At 43.3% G+C, this 23,933-nt stretch overlaps 1 protein-coding gene across 2 annotated transcripts in view; it reads right to left on the bottom strand.

The window, feature by feature from the left end:
* The window catches only part of fhit (fragile histidine triad diadenosine triphosphatase), a 197,418-nt gene that overhangs the window by 87,697 nt on the left and 85,788 nt on the right, over window positions 1-23,933 (bottom strand). For both annotated transcript variants that reach the window (XM_084927313.1, XM_084927314.1), the window contains one exon: window positions 1,444-1,568. In XM_084927313.1, the coding sequence (XP_084783439.1) occupies window positions 1,444-1,568 (125 nt within the window). The remainder of the gene's footprint in view (window positions 1-1,443; window positions 1,569-23,933) is intronic.

Here is a 23,933-nt window from a genome sequence, read left to right as displayed (position 1 = left end):
ACCAGAATGCCGGGAACGAGGAGCCATAAATACATACAGACATAAATACAGAGGATGATACACAGGATGGCATGCAGACAAACGAGCACAGGGCTTAAATACACAGAGGGATAGCAGGGGAATGACACAGGAGGAGAGCACAGCTGGGAGTAATCAACCATGATGAGACCAAGGGGAAGCAAAACTGAAAACATGAACATAGGACAAAGTAAAACAGGAAACATAACACAGAGACGCAGACTTGACAAGGGGAGACAGAGCTAACATGGAACACAGAGACAGAAACCAAAAGACTAGAAATCACCAAAGAACTAGGGAGCTAGAAATACAGCGGTCCCTCGTGTATCGCGGGAGTTACATTCTAAAAATAACCCGCGATAGGTGAAATCCACGAAGTAGCCAACTTAATTTTTTTACAATTATTATAGATGTTTTAAGGCTGTAAAACCCCTCATTACACACTTTATACACTTTTCTCAGACAGGCATGAACATTTTCAAATTTTTCTCTCATGTTTAAACTCAAAGTTCAAACCGTAAAGTTTTTGTAGTCCAGTATTATAGAATGAAACCAAAGGGCCCCACGGTTGCCTTAGACAGTGCAAAACGATTCGTCAACATTGTTGTTTGTTGGGGAGAAAACTTACAAACATACAGTACAGCACTTCAGAATCACACTGCTAGCAATCACAGATTTATGTAAATTTGACAACCTGAACGCATCCTGTACTGTACAAGAGACACGGCATGGAGGAGATTGATTGACAATGCTCCACAGCCAATCAGGATGCAGAACACAATGCGCTGTAAAAAACAAACAAACAACAAAAGCATGCAAAATTGCACAAAAAAAATAAATCCACAAGACAGCGAGGCTGCGAAAGGTGAACCACGTTATAGCGAGGGACCTCTGTACTGCAAACCAAAATCAAGAGACCAGCTGTGAAAACTTATGATGAAATTAAAGATCAATGATAGTACAAAACTCAAAACACTGGTTCGCAGTCCCAGGACCGTGACAGTCTGTGCTCTGCTTGCAGTAATGTTACGACTCTACAGACAGGGACATGCTTAAAGAGACTTGTGTGGATGTTTCAGACATGCATACTGGTGTCATACTCAGAGGTGGGAAGGAGCACAGTACAAATACTTTGAAAAATACTTTGTTACTGTAATTAAGTAAAATTGTAAAACTTTACATGAGGAGTGCCAGTTGTCTGGATTAAAATCATTTTCATTAATGTTGTGGTGCAAGCCGTAAAGGCACCTTTTTCACAGAAAAAAAAGAAAAAGCAGTGTCTTTGTCCATCGCTCTAATAAAGCTAACACAACAAAGTGTGTGGACAGCCCCAGGGAAAGAAGGCTCTGCAAGGTGTTAAGAAACAAACCCGCACTGCAGCACACAAAGCTAAACACCTCTAACCTGTAAGTAATGAAAAGATACGTCCAGGCACCACAGGCTTCCTGTTGACCAGTGCGAAGGACAGCTCAGTCTGCAGGAACACAGCCGAGAGCTTGATGAGATGCTGTCCGAAGCGTAGAGTCGCCATGTGTAACTGACTGACAGGCCTGGAAGAAATGCAGGTGCAGCAGGTTGTCAGTAACATCACACTAAACAAAGCTTCTGTTCACTGGCTGTATTTATGGTCTGTCCCAGGCAGAACCCTCTTTTTGTGGGTTCTACCAGAGTCTGGTTTGTAACTCAAAGGCAATTTTCCAGCTGTAATTTTCTCATATTTTGTTTGGTTCTATTTTCTGTGTTGATTTGTAGGTATTTGAGTATTTGTTGATTAATGATAAGTGGGATGTACTGTGGCATAAGATTTACTGCTGAGTTTAACTTTGTTTGCTCCAGATGTGGTAGTTGTGTAGTTGTGGTAGTGTACAAACACAGGGCCAAACCTCGGCTTAGCTATTCTCTGAGTGCACGTTCAGAGCTGAGCTCCACATATTTCTGGTCCTCATTAATACTGCTAGTCTGATAAAACAGAGCTGAACTTAACTGAAGTTAAAGTGGAGAATTGTAGGCAGTGAAAGATACGTCTTTTTATTGTTTATTACAAACAGCCAGAATAGGTTTCATGGTGACTCATGGGTTTCAACAATGAAAAAGTCTTTTTTGAACAGAGCACACACACAAAGCCACTTTCTTTTTATGCTGTCTAATATTGTTACATACCAGTGAAAATGTCCATTAATATACTGATATTAACTCGGAGACATGTATAATGTGTTCAATCAATTTCTGAATCCCACAATATGTAATAATGACTTAAATAAGCTGGAGCAGCCTGATGTGTACGTTTAAGGTGGCACAGTAACAACTTCATTAATGCATGTGTGGTTCAGGATCTGACAGTAAGTATATGTTCTGCAACATGTCAACGGTAACACTTAGAATTCAGTTTATATTCTTTTTTTTTTTTTTTTACATTTTTAGTGGAATAATTTATAATAAATCAGCCCTCCTTTGAATAAATAATGCGTTCCTCCTGTGTTGTTGGATTGATCCAAAGATCACTCAAATTTACACATTGATCCACACACTGATCCTGATATAAGAGCATCTGTTGTATTGTTGGGAAGTCAGTGATCCCTCAGCTGCTGCTCACTGATCTGAATTTCCTTTCTGTTTCAGCACAGAAAGACAGAAATAATAATATGCATTATTAACCCTTATTACTTTGGTTAGCAAGTTTCATTGGTTTGTTTTCACCCACTTATTTGCTCCTGGTACACTGATGACCATTATTTAAATGAACTGGCTGCATTTTTCTATAATATGTGTATTTCCTTACCAATCCCAATGGTCCACTTCTGAAATTCATACTAGGGGCAGTAATAGCAAGGAATCTATTATTATTATTATTATTATTTTATATATATATATATATATATATATATATATAAAATAAAGACATGCATGTACTTGTGACACTGTGTGCTGCCGGTCCTTTCTACTACACCCACCTACACCCTTTCATAAAAATCTTAGCAAAGCAGGAGGGGAGCCCTGCTGTCAGTGATAAAGCAACCTGCTAATGCATAATCTGGGTAAGAAAAGAGACTTTCATTTAATTAAAGAACATCTATGACAAGACTTTCACTGTGCAGTCCCCTACATCATACTCGGCACTAATAGGAAAAAAGGTCGTGAAAAGAGAATCTTATTTAGATTCAATTTTCTGATTGGAGATAAGTGAACAATATATCTGTCAGGCACACTTATCACATCTTCAGACCAAAATTACATGTTAACAAAAGGATAAGTAGATAGCTAATGGAGTAAGTGGTAATACAAGGACTAGAATAGAATAGAAATATCCTTTATTGTCCCTCACTGGGGAAATTCAGGTGTTCCAGCAGTAAAGTGACAGGCAGATGGAGCATGCAAAAAAAGTGAAGAATATTAAATTAAAAACAAGAAGTAAGAGACTGTACAGTTATTAAAAATAGCATAATCAGATAATTTTTTAAATGTAATAAATGTGCTGTATATTTGTGCTTAAAACAACAACAACATACTTTTAAAGAAAATGGAAAAACTGTGCAAATGCCAGCAGGGATGTAAACGATTTATTGTGTTTGTTGTGAGCAGTGATGGTTACAAAGTCTAACAGCTGCTGGGAGGAAGGACCTGCGATAACGAATATCTAGTCCTTGTGAAATTCTCTCAACTCATAATGATAGTCAAACCAAGACAATTAGATGGAAATCATTGCAATGCGCTCTTATTTTGCCAAGAAAGGGTTATGCTGTCTTTACCATCCATGTATATAACCAGTGTTGGGAAGGTTACTTTTAAAATGTATTCCACTACAGATTACACATTACATGCTCCAAAATGTATTTTGTAACATATTCCGTTATGTTACTCAATCAGAGTAACATATTCTGAATACTTTGGATTACTTAATATATTGTCATGCTTTTTACAACTACATGAATGTACTATTGCTGTGTGATTTATTACTATTACTGAAGGTTACTCTCCATACCAACACCAACTAGATGTTAAAATCTTAATATAAATGAGTAACAGTAGGTGGACATAGGTAAGGCTGCACTTTTTGCAGCGATCTCGTATAGAAAACTATTCGGCGCGTATATAAAACAGGTCCGCGGCTCCGAACCGTAGTAAAGGGACCTCTGGCTAATACGGTGGGTTCCGTGTCGGGCTCGTAGCTGAAAACTAGCTTTACTTTGTTGTCTGGGTCAACTTTGCTAGCGAGAGACAGAGAGAGGCGTTGAAAGGCTGCTGCAACAGAACTTATTGTTTCAGAGGAAAACACGAACACGGTGTACAGTCGAGTCTTAATAGTTTACTTACAACTGGGCTCGTCAGGCACTCTTTTTGGCTGCAGTGGTTGTTATTATATTTACATGCTTCCAGCTGCCGTTTCTGCTCGGTGACAACTCGTACTTTTCCACTTCCTTTTTCTCCCTCCCTCGCTCACAGACACATAACGGGTATGGCAGTCCATTCTCCCTGCAGCACGGACTACACTGCCCATCAGGCTACATTCTTTAGGGTGATGCCTGTAACACTCTGCCTGTTGCCTTCATATTAAATCGTTTTTTGAATAATAATTTTTGAAAATATTTCGTCAGGTCATTATGCGGCCGCAAGTAGAGGTAACATGGGCCGTGAGACTGAGACACAGACATTAGAGCCTCTTAATGTGTGTTTTGTTTGGGTTTCCACCGGCGTGGAATTACCAAAAATATAATTACATCTGAGAGAAGGTAAAAAGACTCGACATCCAGCCATTTTTGTTTACTGTCACGGGTTGCCAGGGCAAGCCGTGTGTGAATGATTTAGGACACGGAGGCCGGACCAGGTGACGCTGAAGGCGAAGACACGGAGGCAGGACCAGGCGACGCTGAGGGCGGAGACACGGAGGCTGGACCAGGCGACGCTGAGGGCGGAGACATGGAGGCTGGACCAGGCGAGGCAGAAGCTGAAGAAGAGGCTGCTGCAGGCGAGGATGATGAAGCTGGACCAGACGAGGATGAAGACTCTGAAGCTGGACCAAACGAGGATGAAGACTCTGAAGCTGGACCAGACGAGGATGAAGACTCTGAAGCTGGACCAGACGGCGTGAAAGCCGGAGTTGGTGGCGCTGCAGGCGACGGCATGGAAGCCGGAGACGGTGGCGCTGCAGGTGACGGCGTGGCAGCCGCAGGTGGTGGCGCTGCAGGCTGGACGGATCCCTTGGACCCTCCAGCGACGACAGGAGACGAAGGCCGGACGGGCCCCTTGGACCCTCCAGCGGAGACAGGAGACGAAGGCCGTAGCGGTCCCTCGGACCCTCCAGCAGAGACAGGAGACGAAGGCCAGAGTGGTCCCTCGGACCCTTCAGTGGAGACAGGAGACGAAGGCCGGAGCGGTCCATCGGACCCTCCAGAAGAGACAGGAGACGAAGGCCGGAGCGGTCCCTTGGACCCTCCAGCGGAGGCTATCACAAAGCCAGCAGGCACGGAGTCCTCTGGCCAACACGAAGGCAATGGGCGCTGTGCTGAGCACTGGCTCTGCCCAGACAGCGCTGACACGGTGTAGTTCTCTGGGGGCTGCTTAACCCTCAGGGGTCCAGAGTCAGCTAAGGGCTGATACCCTGCCTCTGGGGAGGCCCTGAAGGAAGTTACAGTTTCTATAGTAGCCAGTTCATGAAATACACCAAAGGTTATAATGTGATTCTCTCCCTGCATTGAATGAATGTGTGAGGCCAGTGACACTGAAGACTGAGCGACGGGTAGCGGTGACACTGGAGACTGAGCTTAAGGTGGCTGCTGGGCAGCTAACTGAGCTGAAGGTGGCTGCTGGGAAGCTAACTGAGCTGAATGTGGCTGCTGGGCAGCTAACTGAGCTGAAGGTGGCTGCTGGGCAGCTAACTGAGCTGAAGGTGGCTGCTGGGCAGCTAAACGAGCTTGTGGCTGGGCAGCTAAATGAGCTTGTGGCTGGGCGGCTAAACGAGCTTGAGGCTGGGTAGCTAGCTGAGCTGACGGCTGCTGAGCAGGTGAATAGCTGGTCACATTGGTATCTGCCACACAAACCACAGCCCCGGAATAAACAGTTCCATAGTCCAAAACAGAAAAAGAGTCCTCACTCACCACAGCCGGCGATTCAGAAGTCCGAACGTCCGGCTGTGGGGTGGCGCGCTGGTGGCGCGATCGTCGTTTCCTCCCCTTAAAAAGGTGGTATTTAATAAATGGATTACACGGCGGTACTTCCCTGTTTCATATTGTGGCGGGTCAGGACTGATTGGGTTTTGTTTGACAGCTATGTTCTGTTGTTCTAGGCGGCAGCGTTACGGTTGCCATGGTTACAGGGTGACGCTCTCTCTGTGCATGTTTCCTGGGTGAGAGAGCGCCTTTTTGTTGTTGTGCTAAGCTAATAGGCAGAATGCTACAGGTATAGCTCTAAAGAATGTAGCATCATAGGCAGTGTAGTCCGTGCTGCAGGGAGAATGGACTGCCATATCCGTAATGTGTCTGTGAGCGAGGGAGGGAGAAAAAGGAAAAGTACGAGTTGTCATCGAGCAAAAACGGGAGCTGGAAGCATGTAAATATAATAATAACCACTGCAGCCAAGAAGAGTGCCTGACGAGCCCAGTTGTAAGTAAGCTATTAAGACTCGACTGTACACTGTGTTCGTGTTTTCCTCCGAAACAATAAGTTCCGTTGGAGCAGCCTGTCAACGCCTCTCTCTGTCTCTCGCAAGCAAAGTTGACCCAGAAAACAAAGTAAAGCTATTTTTCGGCTACGAGCCCGACACGGAACCCGCCGTATTAGCCAGAGGCCCTTTTACTACGGTTCGGAGCCGCGGACCTTCAGTAACAGTAATAAATCACAGCAATAGTCCATTCACGTAGTTGTAAACAGCATGATAATATATTAAGTAATCCAAAGTATTCAGAATACGTTACTCTCACCGAGTAATGTAACGGAATACGTTACAGAATACATTTTGGGGCATGTATTTTGTAATCTGTAATGGAATACATTTTAAAAGTAACCTTCCCAACACTGACGGCAGCTCTGGTACAAGTGAGTCTAATAAACAAATGTAGATACAAACAGAAATGGCGAGGGTGAACGTGAAACAGGAAAACCTAAACTGGGCAAAACTAACCAGAAACAAAGATGCAGGGAGGCACAGTGAAATACGCGGGATGACGGACGGAGAGGCGCAGACGAACCAGCAACTACTATGACAGAAGACATGACTTAAATACACTCAGAGAAACACAGGGAGATTACACACAGGTGGGGGACACAGCTGGGAGTGATTAACATGACGAGACAAGGGAGGCAAACTGAAAACACTCACATAAGACGCAGACCTTCACAATAAAACAGGAACTTACACATGCAAGGACACAGACTAAGAAATGCGGACTTGACACAGGAATACACGGGCAGAAAAGAATAAACACTAAACTGAGGAAGAACAGAACCAAATCACAATAATAGAAAAAACAAAACGCTGGGTCAAAAGACCCAGGATCATGACATTTACAGTGATACAAAGTGCAGAGTTTATCAATGCCTTTTTTACCAATAAGTCATCTTTAATTTTAATTAAAGATATAAAAAGTCCAAAAAAAAGTCCAATTAATATCTTGAATGAGAAATGTAGTTGAGTAATGAAGTCATTCTAATAACTGACCTCCTGACCTTTTACTGTGATTTGGGGCATCTGTGGTTAAGTGCTGGGATTGTTTGTACCTACAGGGAATACAAACAATGGCACACAGCTCAGATCTTGTCTGAGGCCTATAATGCTTGGTAAGAATGATTAAGCAAACATTCAGAGTGCCCAACTTTAACATGTACACTGCCAGTCAAAAGATTTTTTTCTTTTAATGTTTTTTCTTTAATTTCATGACATTGTAGATTCTCACTGAAGGCATCAATTTTTTTAATGTAGTAAACCCAAATAGTGTGAAATACTTCAAAATATGTTTTATATGTTAGATTCTTCGTAATAGCCACCCTTTGTCTTGATTACTGCTTTGCACACTCTTCGCATTCTCTCCATGAGCTTCATGAGTCGTCACCTGAAATGGTTTCCAACAGTCTTGAAGCAGTTCCCAGAGATGCTGAGCACTTGTTGGGTCCTTTTGCCTTCACTCTGCGCTCCATCTCATCCAAAACCATCTCCATTTAGTTTAGGTCAGGTGACTGTGGAGGCCAGGCCTCCATCACTCGTTTTCTTGGTCAAGTAGCCCTTACACAGCTTGGAGGTGTGTTTGGGGTCATTGTCCTGTTGAAAAATAAATGATGGGATGGCATGTCACTGCAGAATGCTGTGGTAGCCATACTGGTTCAGTGTGCATTCAGTTTTTAATAGATCCCCAACAGTGCCACCAGCAAAGCGCCCCCACACCATCACACCTCCTCCATGCTTCACTGTTAACTTGTGATTTCTGAGGCCGGTGACTCAGATTAATTTATTTAAATTCTCTTGGTCTTCCTTTCCTGTTAGTCAGTTTCGTTGTAGCGCTTGGGGGACACATTGAAAGTTTTAGCAATTTTCCGGACTGACTGACCTTTAGTTCTTAAAGTAACGATGCACTGTAGTTTCTCTTTACTTAGCTGGTTGGTTCTTGCCAATATGAATTCTAACAGTTGCCAAATAGGGTTATTTTTCCATTTTTTTGCTACATATTTCCGTATATCTTGCTTCACATATTTGATGTCTTCAGTTTGTATCTACAATGTACAAAGTGAAAAAAAAAAAGAAAAACCATTAAATGAGACCGTGTCCAAACTTTTGACTGGTAGTCAAAAGACAGAAAAGAAAGTTATGAGAAGTTATATCGAATATATTATGATTGACAAACAGAAAGTCATAAAATGTGACTGAGTTGTTGAAAATCACGTTGAAGTAAAAAATAAAGTGAATGAAGCATCAAGGGAAGTACAGGGTGGGCCATTTATATCGATACACCATAATAACATGGGAATGGTTGGTGATATTAAAGTCCTGTTTGTGGCACATTAGTATATGTGAGGGGGCAAACTCCTCAAGATGGGTGGTGACCATGGTGGCCATTTAGAAGTCGGCCATCTTGGATACAACTTTTGTTTTTTCAATAGGACGAGGGCCATGTGACACATCAAACTTACTGGTAATGTCACAAGAAAAACAATGGTGTGCTTGGTTTCAACGTAACTTTATTCTTTAAGTGCTTCCTTCACATGTGTGTGTTCCTTCTTTTTTCCCTCAGGCTTAGAGGGAACATGTTCTGCCCGGTGGTGTAGGGTCCTGATTACTCCAAGTTTGTGTTCCAGAGGGTGATGGGAGTCAAAGAGGAGGTACTGGTCCGTGTGTGTGGGCTTCCGGTCAACTTCAATGTTGAGGATGCCATTCTCTTCAATGTGCACAGCGCAGTCCAGTATAGGCAAACAGTTATCCTTTGTGTCTTCCCTGGTGAACTTGATGTTTTTATCCACGGCGTTAATGTGCGCAGTGAAGGATTCCACTTCTCGTGTTTTAATTTTGACCCAGGTGTCGTCTACATATCTGTACCAGTGGCTGGGTACTCTCCCTTTAAAAGAGCCGAGAGCCTTTCTTTCCACTTCCTCCATGTAAAGGTTGGCTACAATAGGTGACACGGGGGAGCCCATGGCACATCCATGTTTTTGTCTGTAGAAACCCTCGTTGTATTTGAAATATGTTGTGGTGAGGCAGAGGTCTAACAGTGTGCAGATCTGATCAGGTGTGAAGTTGGTCCTGTCTTCCAAGGAGCTGTCTTCTTGTAGTCGTTTTCCGACAGTCTCCACAGCCTCCGTGGTGGGTATGCAAGTGAAGAGAGAGACTACATCAAAGGACACCATGGTTTCATCTGGATCCAGGGTAAGTTTCTGGACCTTGTTGGTGAAGTCGGTGGAGTTCTTGATGTGATGTGGGTGTTCCCCACAAGTGGTGCTAGGATGGTAGCAAGGTGTTTCGAAATGTTTTAAGTGGCTGAGTTTATGGTGCTGACAATGGGTCTGAGTGGGACCCCTTCTTTGTGGAACTTAGGAAGTCCATAAATGCAGAATGTTCCCTCTAAGCCTGAAGGGAAAAAGAAGGAACACACACATGTAAAGGAAGCTCTTAAAATTCTGTTAATAATTAACAGAATTAACAGGTCTAATTGGAATGTTTGCAGTTTTATTTCTTCTTTTTTCCCCTCTTTTTTTATGCTGCTCACCCTTCTCCTTGGTTTCTTTCTTTCTATTTTCTTTCATGCTTTGATCACTTGCTTCAGTACTCATCCACAAACAACATCCTTTATTTTGACACATACACACAGCACAATCCCGCACAGTCATGCACTCAACGGCAGCACATTTACAACAGCCACACAACGCACACAGAAGTATAGGACACACAAACTTAAGCCAAGCTTGCTCATATTAGTTAATATGCACATACATAGTCAGACTCAGGCCACACATTTTTTTCTTCTCTCTATTTATGAACAAGTGATGTATTTCCATTCTCTCCACCTGTCTAAGTGGCACACACAGCGTACATCATTAGTTATACACACACAACTATGGGCGCACTATATGGAACGCCAGGACTGCAATAATGAATTAATTAAATACACCCTTAAATAATTAATTAAAATGGGAAATAATTTATTAAAATGGGAAATAATTAATTAATTATTTATTTATTTCACATTTGACTCCTTCAGGTCTCACCATGAATTTATTTTATTTGTCAACCTCACCCATCAAACCCAGGGGGCGGGGTTAACAATGATCAAGTCAAAATGATTGCTTTGGCATGGTGGCCATTGTTTTTAGAAGGCGTTTCTGCACACCAACAAACAGCATGTGGAAACTAACAGAACTGTACTTTGAAAAACCCTGTTTGTGTGTCACCAAATACCGTTTTAATATTTTTTAGCCGAGAATGTAGCGGTTTAATCTTAAGATATCTGGTCGGTTTGTCAAGATACAGCCTCTTTGCAAAAGTGCTTCGATGATTTCGGAGATGGCTGCCCAGCCCAGTCTCACGGCAAAGCGTGGGATAGACCCGCTTGCTGCCGACAAAGCGCAGGCCCCAGTAGACAGCTGCCATAACCCCTGCTGTACACTGACTTCATTTATCGGGGTTTTATTTCCTGATGTTCGTATGTGTGATACATGTTTCAGTCGCCAATTCTGAATTATAACTAACATTAAAAATATGTTTAAGGAGGAGGGAGAGCAAATAAATCTGATTCACATCTGATCTTTGGGTTTTTGTTCAATAATCAGCGTGACCTGTGTATAAACGCATAAACTTTATTAAAAGAGATAACGTTGGTGTTTCTGTCATGTAGTAACTGCTAGGTTTAACTGTACAAAGGTTGTTCGACACTATGAAACACAGACTTCATGATGTTTGGCTAATATTTTTATTGTGAATATTAATCATGAGGGTAAACGGCCCTGTACACCACAGAGCGAGGTCAGCATGTCCACGATATCTTCAGCTCTCTGAGTTAAACTAGAGTTTCCCAGCTGTGTCACATGAAAGTGTCGGAAGAATCAAACTAATCTAACGGTCATCTACGAATAATTCATGGATCATATCAATATGATTTTACGGAAACTGTGGGATTATAATATTATTTTATGCCATGTTAGACCCCAAATTAAAGATTGTGAATTATTATGTAGTTTTAGTTTGCATTATTCTCCTGAATTAGAAGAAGGTGATAACTCTTACATTTGTTAAACTGATTTGCATTACATTAGACTGCTGATTGATTGTGAATGAATGATATTGTTTTATGATGCATTATACTGCTGAGTTATAAGAAATACTGTTGGCAGAAAGTCATCGCCTTATTTGTCTCATTAGAAGAGAACAGAACATACTGGAGAGGTTTTCTGCCCCATCTCAGCAGGAGCAGATAAACAGGGAGCCAAGGTCGTAGCTTAGGCGCCGTGTGAGAGAAAGAATGTGAATGTTTAGGCTTTTATGATTAGGTGGGGGCCACTAGAGGCTATAAGAGTTTGATCAATGCTCCACCATTTTGAGATCTGATGCTGTCTGCGTGCGGTGTCCATCTCCCACGCGTGTGATCATTAAAATCATCGTTTGACTCAACCCGGCCGGACCAGTGTTGTTATTGTGGTTTTTCCTCTTGTATCCATCCCCAATATTTGAATCCGTAACAAAACCTACCGGCAACATGAGTGTTTATGTTTTTCATTGCAAAAGAACTGGCTGAATGGTTAACTGACGTTAACTTGGATAAATTATAGTTAACGAGTATCACAGATAACGCCCACGTGAGCTGTGTGACTGTTCACCACTACACTGAAATAAGTAGGCTATTACTGAAATACACGTGCTATATCATAAACTATGATATAAATAGGGAGGTCCTACTAACATGTTTAGTTTTAAAGGACTGCCTTTAGTCTCATTCATGAGCAGTATTAGTTTTCTTCTAACATCTAGAAGTCTGCACGATGTGTTTTATAGTTTCTAACAAGCCTTTGACAGTTAAACATAACATGACCGAAACATTAAAAAAAAATCACACAAATTATATGTTAACCTTATTTACAGGTATCTGTATTCTAACAGATACCTGGTGCTTAGAATACAGTTGAATAACTATTAAAAAAAAATGATGTAATAGTTCTATCCAGGTTACAGTCTTCATGATGAACATGCTGTTACAAACTCTGCTCCTCTAGGTGGAAATGTGCCTTCTCTTTCCTCTTTGTATAAAACCAAGTGAGTTTAATGTCAAAATTAAAAAAAAAAATCCAAAACACACCAGATAAAGAAAAGCGAATGCACTCTCTGAACACCTAGATTGCACACTTGTTCTTGGAGGCGACCTCAACCTGGGGCTAAAGGAAGACATGGATAGGCTCAACACAGCAGGAACTCAGCGCAATTGGCAGTCCACCAATATAATCAAACAGTATATGAGCGACTTTGGTCTTTGCGATGCATGGCGCTCCCTTCACCCCACCAGTAAGGAATATACTTTTTTCTCACATGTCCATCACTCCTACTCTCGTCTGGATTATTTTTGGTCAGCAGCTCACTGCTGAGCGACATTTCAGACACTGAGATTCACCCTATAGCTGTCAGTGATCATGCTCCTGTATCCTTAACACTGATACATAAGAAGAACATTACGCCAAGTGAAAACTGGAGATTTAATACATCACTGCTCAAAGATGAAGACTTTATCAAATATTTTAAAAAAGAGTGGACTTCATATTTAGACTATAATGACACTCCCGGAACATCAGCTTCTGTTCTATGGGAAGCAGGGAAAGCTGTGATGAGAGGTAAAATAATTTCTTTCTCATCACATAAAAATAAAGAAGAAAACAAAAATATTCAGGAATTAGAAAAAAACATCAAATCCTTAGAAGAAGCCTACACGTCCCACCAAGATCAGGAAACATTGAACAAAATACGCAAAACAAAACTAGAATGAAATTATTAATAAAAAAAAAAAAACTAAATTCTTAGTACAAAGACTACGCTTACAAAATTATGAACATGGTAACAAATCTGGTCGATTTCTAGCAAACCAGTTAAAAATCAATAAAGAAAAAACAACTATATGTGCTGTTCAAGATTCATCTGGGAACACAGTATATGACCCAAAAAAATAAACAACATTTTCTGGGATTTCTATAAAACTTTATATTCACCACAAATAAACCATCTAAAAACAAAATTGATCAGTTTTTGGACAACATAACTCTTTCAAAATTACTAGACTGTCAAGCAATGGCACTGGATTCGCCACTGACGCCAGGCAAACTCCAGGAAGCCCTGATAAGTCTGCCCAATAATAAGGCTCCAGGTCCAGACAGCTTTCTACAAAGATTTGTTTTTGGAAATTCTTTCATTAACTGGTTAAAAATATTATACAACTTCTCAACAGCTTGTGTCAAAATAAACGATCAAACATCCTCCAGCTTCTGTCTCCTGAGGGGCACCAGGCAGGGATGCCCACTCTCCCCTTCACTGTTTGCAATTTTTATTGAACCACTAGCAGCAGCAATTAGACAGAATACAGTAATTAAGGGCATAAAATGCAAGAAGGTAGAAAATAAAATCAGTCTTTATGCGGATGATGTGTTATTTTTTCTCCAAAACTCACAAACTCTCTGGGGTAATTGCATTGATAAACTCTTTTGCAAGAGTTTCAGATTATTCAATAAACTGGTCAAAATCTACAGTCCTTCCGATTAATTGCTCCTTCCATAATTCTTCTTCTACACCACTGCAATCTGGAAATATAAAATAAAAATTTAGGTATTAATATGTTTCTCCTAAGCTTACAGATCTAACTAAATTAAACCATATCCCACTTTTAAAGAAAGTAGAAGGTGATCTGGCTAGATGGAAATGTTTACCCATATCACTCATGGGAAGGGAGGCTGCTATAAAAATGATGGTCTTAGCAAAAATTATTTATTCTCAGTGATCCCGACTAAACCATCACAAGATTGGTTCAGATCTCTAGATTCGTATATGTCTACATTCCTTTGGAAAGATAAACCCCCCACCTACAAGCTTAAAAACACTACAAAAGACCAAGGATAATGGAGGATTAGATCTACCTAACTTTCAACAGTACTTTTTAGCCAACAGGCTTCAGTTCATCTCAGGATGGTTAAAACATGGTAGCACCATGCCCTCCCGGGTTTTAAATACACCTTAGCACACACACACACACACACAAACAATACATATGAGCGGGCGGAGGGAGGTTTGGGGTCTTCATACACCCCCGTTCTCTGTTGCAGGTCGGGCGGGGGGCCTGGGAGGAGAAGTTGGCTGTCTGATTGGGGTCTGGGGTGTAGGGCCTCCCTGCTACTGCGGAGTCGGGGGCGGACTGCTTGTCTCCACCCCAGGGAAAAGGGTAAAACCTCCTGGGTGCAGTTTCCCCCTCTGGAAGCAAGGGTACCTGGACCTGGGGTATAGAGTATGTTTGTGGAGTGTGATTGTGTGTACAGTGTCTATTTATGTCTGTCTCCACATGGGTGAGTGCTGAGTATTTGCATATGTGTGCATAGGGGTGGGAATGGATGTTCGTATTTCTATGTGCATGTTTGCCTGTGTCTATATGTCAGGTCAGGTATTAGACGCCACCTCTCTAGGGACATCTCAGGCCCTCCAAGGTATGGAGGTCTATCTCCCCTCACCACTCTCCCTGCCGGTGGCTGACACCCTCAGACATCGGTGCGTTGGTGGTTCTTGGTGTTCTTGGTGGTTCCACTTTGTATAGTAAATCTTGGTATAGTAAATCCATTGGGCATCTTTCTTGGACTTCAGACAATAATTCTGATGGTAAAAGAACCAAATGGGACAGGCGGCAAAAAAAAAAAAAAAAAAAAGGAGCAGTAATAGAGGCCCGGAGTCAAAAACTTTTAATATTTGGTACAGAAGCCTTTGTTAACAATTACATAGGTCAAATGGTTCCTGTAGTTCATCACCAGGTTTGGACACAGTGCAGGAGGGATTTTGGCCCACTCCCCCATAAAGATCTTCTCTAGGTCTGTCAGGTTTCGGGGCTGTCGCTGAGCAACACGGAATTTCAGCTCCCTCCAAAGATTTTCTATTGGATTCAGGTCTGCAGACTGGCTAGGCCACTCCAGAACCTTAATATGCTTCTTATGGAGCCACTCCTTGGTTTTCCTGGCTGTGTGCTTTGGGTCATTGTCATGTTGGAAGACCCAGCCACGACCCATCTTCAATGCTCTGACTGAGGGAAGGAGGTTTTTGCCCAATATGCCACAATACATGGCCCGTTCATCCTCTCCTTAATACAGTGCAGTCGTCCTGTCCCCTGTGCAGAAAAACACCCCCAGAGCATGATGTTTCCAGCCCCACGCTTCACTGTAGGTACGGTATTATTGGGATGATACTCATCATTCTTCTTCCTCCAAACACGGCGAATGGAGTTAAGACCAAAAAGTTCTACTTTGGTCTATCTGACCACAGGACTTTCTCCCATGACTCCTCTGGATCATCCAGATGATCCCTGGCAAACTTCAGACGGGCCTGGACTTGGGCTGACTTAAGCAGGGGAACCTTCCATGCGATGCAAGATTTTAAACCATGACGTCTTAGTGTATTACTGATAGTAGCCTTGGAAACAATGGTCCCAGCTCTCTTCATGGCATTGACCAGCTCCTCACGTGTAGTTCTGGGCTGATTCTTCACCATTCTTAGCATCATTGGAATCCCACAAGGAGAGATCTTCCGTGGGGCCCCAGTCCGAGGGACATTGACAGTCATCATTAGCCTCTTCCATTTTTTTTGACAATTGCTCCAACAGTTGTTCTTTTTTCACCAAGCAATTGCCCCGTAGCCCTTTCCAGCTTTGTGAAGGTCTACAAGTTTTTCTTTTGTGTCTTTTGACAGCTCTTTGGTTTTGCCCATACTTAGACTTTGGCTGATTGTGGGGTGCACAGGTCTCTTTATGACAGCTAACGACCTCAAACAGGTGATACTAATTTAGAATCATGAGCAGAGTGTAGCTGGACTATTTGAAAGCAAAATAACAGGTCTTTGAGGGTCAGAAATCTGGCTGATAAGCAAATAATCAGATACTTATTTGACACAGAAATTCAAAAATAAATTGTTCAAAAATCATACAATGTGATTTCCGGATTTTTCTTTTTAGATTCTGTCTCTCACAGTGGAAATGCACCTATGCTGAAAATTGTAGATCCCTTCATGATTTCTAAGTAAGAGAACTTGCAAAATAACAGGGTGATCTCACTGTACGTGCAGCCAATGGAGTGAAGCCAGGATGGTTCAAAGTCATGCACAGGCATTTGAATCAGCTGCAAATGAGAGAGAAGACACTGACTAACTCCAAAATACAGAGCATTATAGTAATCCAAACGAGATGAAATAAAAGCGTAGATTACTGTTTCAAAATGCAGCCTGGATAAAATAGGTCTTACCTTTGCCAAGCACCTTAAATGATAAAACCTTGGCTTTACAGTACCCTTAATTTGAGCGTCCAATTTAATACACCACACTGCACTTAATCATCAGTTATTATTAATCTCTGGCTTCCTCAGCGAGTCTTTGTCCTGACTTCCTCCCTTCACCCCCATCCACTCCTGATTCTGCTTCCTGTTCCCGTTTTTCCTTCCCACTGTTGTCAAGTGCTTGCTCATAGAGGGTTGTCTGTTTGTTGGAGTGCCTTTCTAATATTGTAGGATCTCCTTGAGGTGATGTGTGGTGTGATGTGATATAAATTAAACTGAACTGAACTAAAATGAATCAAATTGAATTGAACTGACCTGAGAGGCTAGAGCAATATGTGTAACAAAGAAAATCTCTATTAAATACTAAATATATATACTAATATTATTATTATATATATATTACTAATATATTCTTTGAAGTTAGAGGGTTGTTAGTTTAAATGAACTATCTTCTTCTTCAGTGTTTCTAAATTTTCATTGCATTCCACGACCACTTCCACTGGTTCAATCACTCCATTTTAGGCAAAAATATTAAAATTATAAATCAAATATGTACAAATAGACACACAAAGACTGACAAATCTTTTTAAATATAGAACATAGTAGAAATAATAAAAACACACCACTACGTCACACTAAGTCAGCCCCGAGCTTATCTAATGTGGGACAGGAAGTACATGTCATGGTCCTGGGCCGGTGACCCAGCGTTTTGAGTTTATTGTTATTATTTTCTAGCTTTTTCTGATTTTGTGTTAATTCTTATTTTGAATTAGCTCTTAGGGTTTGGTTCTTGTGTTTAATGTTTTAGTGTTCTCCTTTCTGTGCTCTGTTCGCGTCCCTGAGTCAGTATTGTAGAACAGCTTTTGAATTTCCTGTTTTATTTTGAAGGTCTGCGTCTCGTCGTGTCTAATTAGGTCCAGCTGTGTTCCCCTCTGGTGTGTCATTCCCGCATTACCTTGTGTGTATTTATAGCGTGTGCCTGCCTGTGTTCCTTGTCGGTTCGTCTTTGTTATTTGGTAATCTCTGCGTCTCTCTGCTCTCCATTCTGCTCTTCATTCCCTGCGTAACCTCCTTATGTTATGGTTTCGTGTTTTGTTTGTTATTAGTTTTCCCCAGTTTAGGTTTATGTTTAGTTCTGCCCTCGCCTCTGTAAATAAACTCACTCGCATCACTGCAACTTGGGTCCTCCTTCACTTCACCACACAACTGCTGCCCCAGCCAGACACTACAGCCCTTATATAAAAGGGACCAGTACTGTCAATAAAGACACCACGGTGAATTTGGCGATGATTTTTCCTATTGAATCGATGTCAGATTAATGCCAACAGCAAGACACACATACAGATGTGCACAGGTGGCCTTAACGCACACCAGCAGCCCAAAGGTGTCACCAGGGTTTCCTCACAGTATGTGTGGAATCAAAACTCACGTTCGAACACGTTCTTAATGTGAGCCGTATTCTCAGGAGGACCAACTAGGTGAAATAAAATAACAAAATCCAGCGTACACCCAGGAGGCAACATGACTGAACAGATACAATAATTCAATTTGCTGTTCAGTTACATTCACATTCATGCTTTCCCTCCTTTAATTAAACGCTTGCACATGTTGGTGCTGAGCAGACGCAAATACAGTCAAATAAAATCCATCACAGCGCCCAGTATTCTTCCTGATTAAACAAAGGGGGGAATTGATATTTAGCATCAAGCTTTTGTGCGTGTGTGCAAAGCAAATCAGTAATTTGCTAGCGTGAAATGACATTCAAAGCAATATATAGTTAACAAACTGAAACTAATGAACACATTTCAAGGGAGTTCAGAGGATGAGAATGAACGCAGCAAGCAGACTCAGCTTTGATATCAGTCACACATTTGGCACCTGTAGACATCAAACCCATAATTACAAAGGATTCCTACATTTTGCTGGTGTGATGACATGACTGCAGGTTGTTGCGTACACACACAACCTGAAGAAGCTATCCATCTATCCATCACCTGTAATCTGTTATTTAAACCATCAAACTGCTAATGTTGTTCATGAGAAAACATACAATTGAGTGTTGAGTGTTGAGTGTCCAAGTCTTAGCTGCGGGCACCTCAAATTGTCAGTTTTTATTCTGAGAACTTGGTAAAGAACCAGAAAGCATCTGTGTTACCAAATTAGTGTAAATGGCCTTCAGTTGAGTTTTAGCAGATAGCTTGAAAGTGATTGTCCATTTACTTTAATGTAATGATGAAGAGTTCTATCAAAAAACACCTAAAATAACCAGTACTTTGGAGCATAGCGTACTACCCTGCTAACAGCATGAATTTACCCATGAGCAGTCTACTGGACACACTTGATGTTATTTGGAGTTGAGCCAGTGTTCTTACATGTCTTTGTTTTACCCTTGAAAATACTGGAGCCAGACTAAGTGACAGAGACCACTAAAAACAAGATCACCCTGAGCGTGCTGTCAACACAGGTCACAATCATACCGTGTATTTCACAAATATTTGTGGGGCAAATAAAAGAAAGGCCACATGTATTCTGTGCATGTGTTTATCTGACGTGAGACTCCGTGGCAAGCAAAAAAACCCAAACCTGTCCCTGTGCACATGCACATGAATGAAAGAGAGACAGAGTTGTGCAATCTTTTCGTTGGATATTGAAGATTTCGTCAGTGCTCGTGAAGGTTATGGAAGGTTTTGATGCAGAAGGAAGGCAGGAAGGAAGGAAGGTTGGGTGGATGGATGATGGATGGATGATAGAGCAGGACAAGTATCAGAAAGAAAGGAGAATTAGAGATATATTAGAAATAATAATAGAGCTCTCTTTCTCTAATAATAGAAAAAATAAGGTGACAAATCAGTTCTTCGGTCCCTGGACCACTGGCACATCAACTAAGGGAATATCTTTTGTTTTTTTGGTAAATCCTCCTCATCATCATCCAGAGACTTGGAAAATCAATGCTAAGGCACATGAAACCTGTTATGTATCCTGGTATGTGGTGGCTCAGTCATTCAGCCTAGAGACCAGCCGATCTCTCACACTGTACAGTCTCAGGGCCAAACATATGGCAACAAAGATGTAGACAATCAGAAAGAGTCTGAACAGAAATAGTTCAAATATAGTTCAGAAAGAGTACAATTTTTTTTCATTTCAACTTTGCCATTTATTGGGTAAAATCACTCAAAACAAATAAAATATAACCTAAACATGCAATTTGTTTCTGGATAGATGGCAATGAGGAGAAGAAAGGCAGCATGAGCTGGCTGTTGCATCCATCCAAACATCACTATAATTTCTATGGAGAATGTCTGTATACTTCAATCTATCACCAGCAAAGAGCCTGACACCTGTTGTGAATATGTATGAGTTTATGGCAATTAAAAGCAGGAGAGCACTGACAATGATAGCACAGACAGAAGAGCTATGGGCCATTCAAAGCTGCAGAGATGTGATTCATCTGCCCCACACCACTCCGCACAACTACTTTATTGGTTTTGTAATTCCCCTCTTTTCTCCCCCTCAAGTCTTTCCAATCCACTCCCACTTCCTTTTTTGCTGGATCTGTGTACAAATTAATCTTTTCTGCTCCGCCCTTGCTTTTCAGCCAGACCCATACAGCAGCATAGAAAAAGAAAAACATCCCCTAAACAAAGAGAAAAAAGTGAAAGTCTTCAGAGACTGGGATTCAAAGTCATCCGAGACTTTTAGTAGCTACAGCTATGGTATCAATTTGAAAATCCTAGGGGACTTCTTTAGTTACGCGCATTCACAAACATTGGTGTTCACCCGCTTGGTGGGTCGACGACATCAGCTTTGCACATTTGAGCCATAAAAAAAAGCCATAAAATGTCATTACTGTCAGGGTTCCTGGGTCGTTGACCCAGTGATTTCAGTTTGTTCATGCTCAGTTTAGTTCGCCACATCAATGTTCTCACTTCCTGTTTTTTCCTGTGTCAGCTTGTCTCTTGTGTCATTAGTCAGATTATGTTCAGCCCTGTACTCACCTGTTTCCAATCATTGTCATCATTCAACCTGTGTATTTAATTCCTCGGTTTCACCAGTTCTTTGTCGTGTCGTTGATGTTGTGTACACTGTCCGTGTTTCCAATCCAGCCAGCCAGTTCAGTCATTTCAGTTCAGCCAGCTGTCTCAGTTCAGTCAGCCCTCCGTTGCATGTCCGGTTTCATCCGCTCATCATCATAAACCACCAGGCTTCACCTACCTGCGAGTCCTGCGTTTGGGTTCCTTCTTCCTCGCCTCCACACAAAACCTGACAGCATGACATGAACCGTGCCACGAAGACACGACTGGAACCCAGCGGACTCAGACCTCTATGAGCGGCAGGAGGCAGCGCTTTCCCGTTGGGCAGAGGAGCTCAGGGGAAAACAGCGGCTCTTCGCGGAGAGAGAGCACGTCTTCGAGGGGACTCGCCTGGCTCTGGGCGGGCCTCGGAGACGCCGCGTTCCCCCACCTGCTGCCTCACCTGCACCGGAGCATTTGCCGCGGAGAGTGGGCGTTTCTCGCCGCGTTTCAGCTGCTCCTTCTCTCGCAGCTCCGCTCCTCGCTCACACACCCGCCGCCTCATTCACTGGACCTCCAACCTCGCCATGCCACAGCGGCTCTGCCTCCCACCTCGGCTCAACGGAGGCTCCCGCACCAGAGGCTCAGTTGTTTACCCCGCCCGCTTCCTCTTCCCGGAGAAAGTGGCGCACACGGCGCCATAATATGGACCATTTCGAGCAACTCCCGGTGGTGAGTTCCAGTGACTGTTTTTCGAATTCTTCGTTTGATTCTTCACTTAAAACACATAATAGACTCACCTCTGATTCATGGGGAGTTTCCCTCCTGGACGATGATGTGGACTGGGAAGATTTTTTTCTGCTCTGCTCCCCCAAAGACTGTTCAGTCAAAGACTGTAAATAGTGGTGGCAGAAGGAGGAGAGTCAGAGGCAGTATCACACACCCAGTCATTATTTCCACCCCTATCAGTCAGCCTACACCCAAACCTGTGCCAGCTCCCAGGAGGAGGGCAGCTGCGACCCAGTCCACTCCTGCACCCGTTCGTGTTCCTCGGGTGGGTGTGACTGGCATCCAGCCACCTTCCATACCTGTCCATACCAGCACCCAGGCTGAGGGCAGCCAGAACCCAGCCTGACCTCCCTAGAGGCTCGGAAGAGCTAGCCTCTCCCCCTGCTAGTCTACCTCTTCATCCACCTCCTGATCCAGCTTTCCATGCTCTAGCACTTTCCCTGGTTAGGCTAGCCAACCTGTCCCCTGCTCAGGCACCAGCTTTACTAGCCCAGGCTGCAGCTTTATCCCCTTCAGTAATTCAGTCGTTAGCTCAGCCATTAGCCTCACCAACCTCTGTTCATCCTTTAGCCTCCCCAGTCCAGTCAGTTCACTCACCTGCTGTTCAGCTTCCAGCTCAGTCAGTCCAGTCCCCTGTAGTTCAGTCTCCTCCTGTCCTCCAGTCTCCTCCAGCCCAGTCTCCTCCTGTCCTCCAGTCTCCTCCAGCCCAGTCTCCTCCTGTCCTCCAGTCTCCTCCAGCCCAGTCTCCTCCTGTCCTCCAGTCTCCTCCAGCCCTCCAGTCTCCTCCAGCCCTCCAGTCTCCTCCAGCCCTCCAGTCTCCTCCAGCCCTCCAGTCTCCTCCAGCCCTCCAGTCAGTCCAGTCGCCTCCAGCCCTCCAGTCTCCTCCTGTCCTCCAGTCTCCTCCTGTCCTCCAGTCTCCTCCTGTCCTCCAGTCTCCTCCTGTCCTCCAGTCTCCTCCTGTCCTCCAGTCGCCTCCTGTCCTCCAGTCGCCTCCTGTCCTCCAGTCTCCTCCTGTCCTCCAGTCTCCTCCTGTCCTCCAGTCGCCTCCTGTCCTCCAGTCGCCTCCTGTCCTCCAGTCTCCTCAGTCGCCTCCTGTCCTCCAGTCTCCTCAGTCGCCTCCTGTCCTCCAGTCTCCTCAGTCGCCTCCTGTCCTCCAGTCTCCTCAGTCGCCTCCTGTCCTCCAGTCTCCTCAGTCAGCCCAGTCTCCTCCAGTCCAGTCAGTCCAGTCTCCTCAGTCAGTCCAGTCAGTCCAGTCGCCTCCTGTCCGGTCGCCTGTAGCTCAGTCACCCATCCTCCCACCGCCTGTGGTCCAGTCAGTTCAGCCTGTAGTCCAGTCTCCTACCCAGTCTCTGGCCCAGTCACTCATTCACCATCCTGTTCAGTTTCCTGACCTGCAGCCACAGCATCCAGAGCTAGCTGTGAGCTCTCTAGCTCTCTAGTCCCTCCGTCCTGGACCCCCCCTCCGCCCACACACACCTCCGCCCACCCTGTTCTGTTTTTTTTTTTCCTTCCGGCCGTCGGGTGCCGGCCCTTGAAGGGGGGGGGGGGTGTACTGTCAGGGTTCCTGGGTCGTTGACCCAGTGATTTCAGTTTGTTCATGCTCAGTTTAGTTCGCCACATTAATGTTCTCACTTCCTGTTTTTTCCTGTGTCAGCTTGTCTCTTGTGTCATTAGTCAGATTATGTTCAGCCCTGTACTCACCTGTTTCCAATCATTGTCATCATTCAACCTGTGTATTTAATTCCTCGGTTTCACCAGTTCTTTGTTGTGTCGTTGATGTTGTGTACACTGTCCGTGTTTCCAATCCAGCCAGCCAGTTCAGTCATTTCAGTTCAGCCAGCTGTCTCAGTTCAGTCAGCCCTCCGTTGCATGTCCTGTTTCATCCGCTCATCATCATAAACCACCAGGCTTCACCTACCTGCGAGTCCTGCGTTTGGGTTCCTTCTTCCTCGCCTCCACACAAAACCTGACAATTACATGGCGTCTGTCAATGATTCTAGAATCAACTGACAAGAATCAATGAGTATGGTTCATCCATTATTTAAACCTGATGAATCTCCGTTCATATCTTACTGACAGAATAGGCTGATTAGCGGTGACTCCTGAAATGAGACACAAGAGTTGTCAAAAGCATCTTTAACTTCAAGGTATG

This window comes from Perissodus microlepis, chromosome 5 (assembly GCF_051167445.1).
Source record: "Perissodus microlepis isolate ML-2025 ecotype Zambia chromosome 5, ASM5116744v1, whole genome shotgun sequence".
Taxonomy (NCBI): Eukaryota; Metazoa; Chordata; class Actinopteri; order Cichliformes; family Cichlidae; genus Perissodus; species Perissodus microlepis.
Note: the sequence above shows the minus strand (reverse complement) of the source record. Positions and strands in the feature narration are given on the sequence as shown.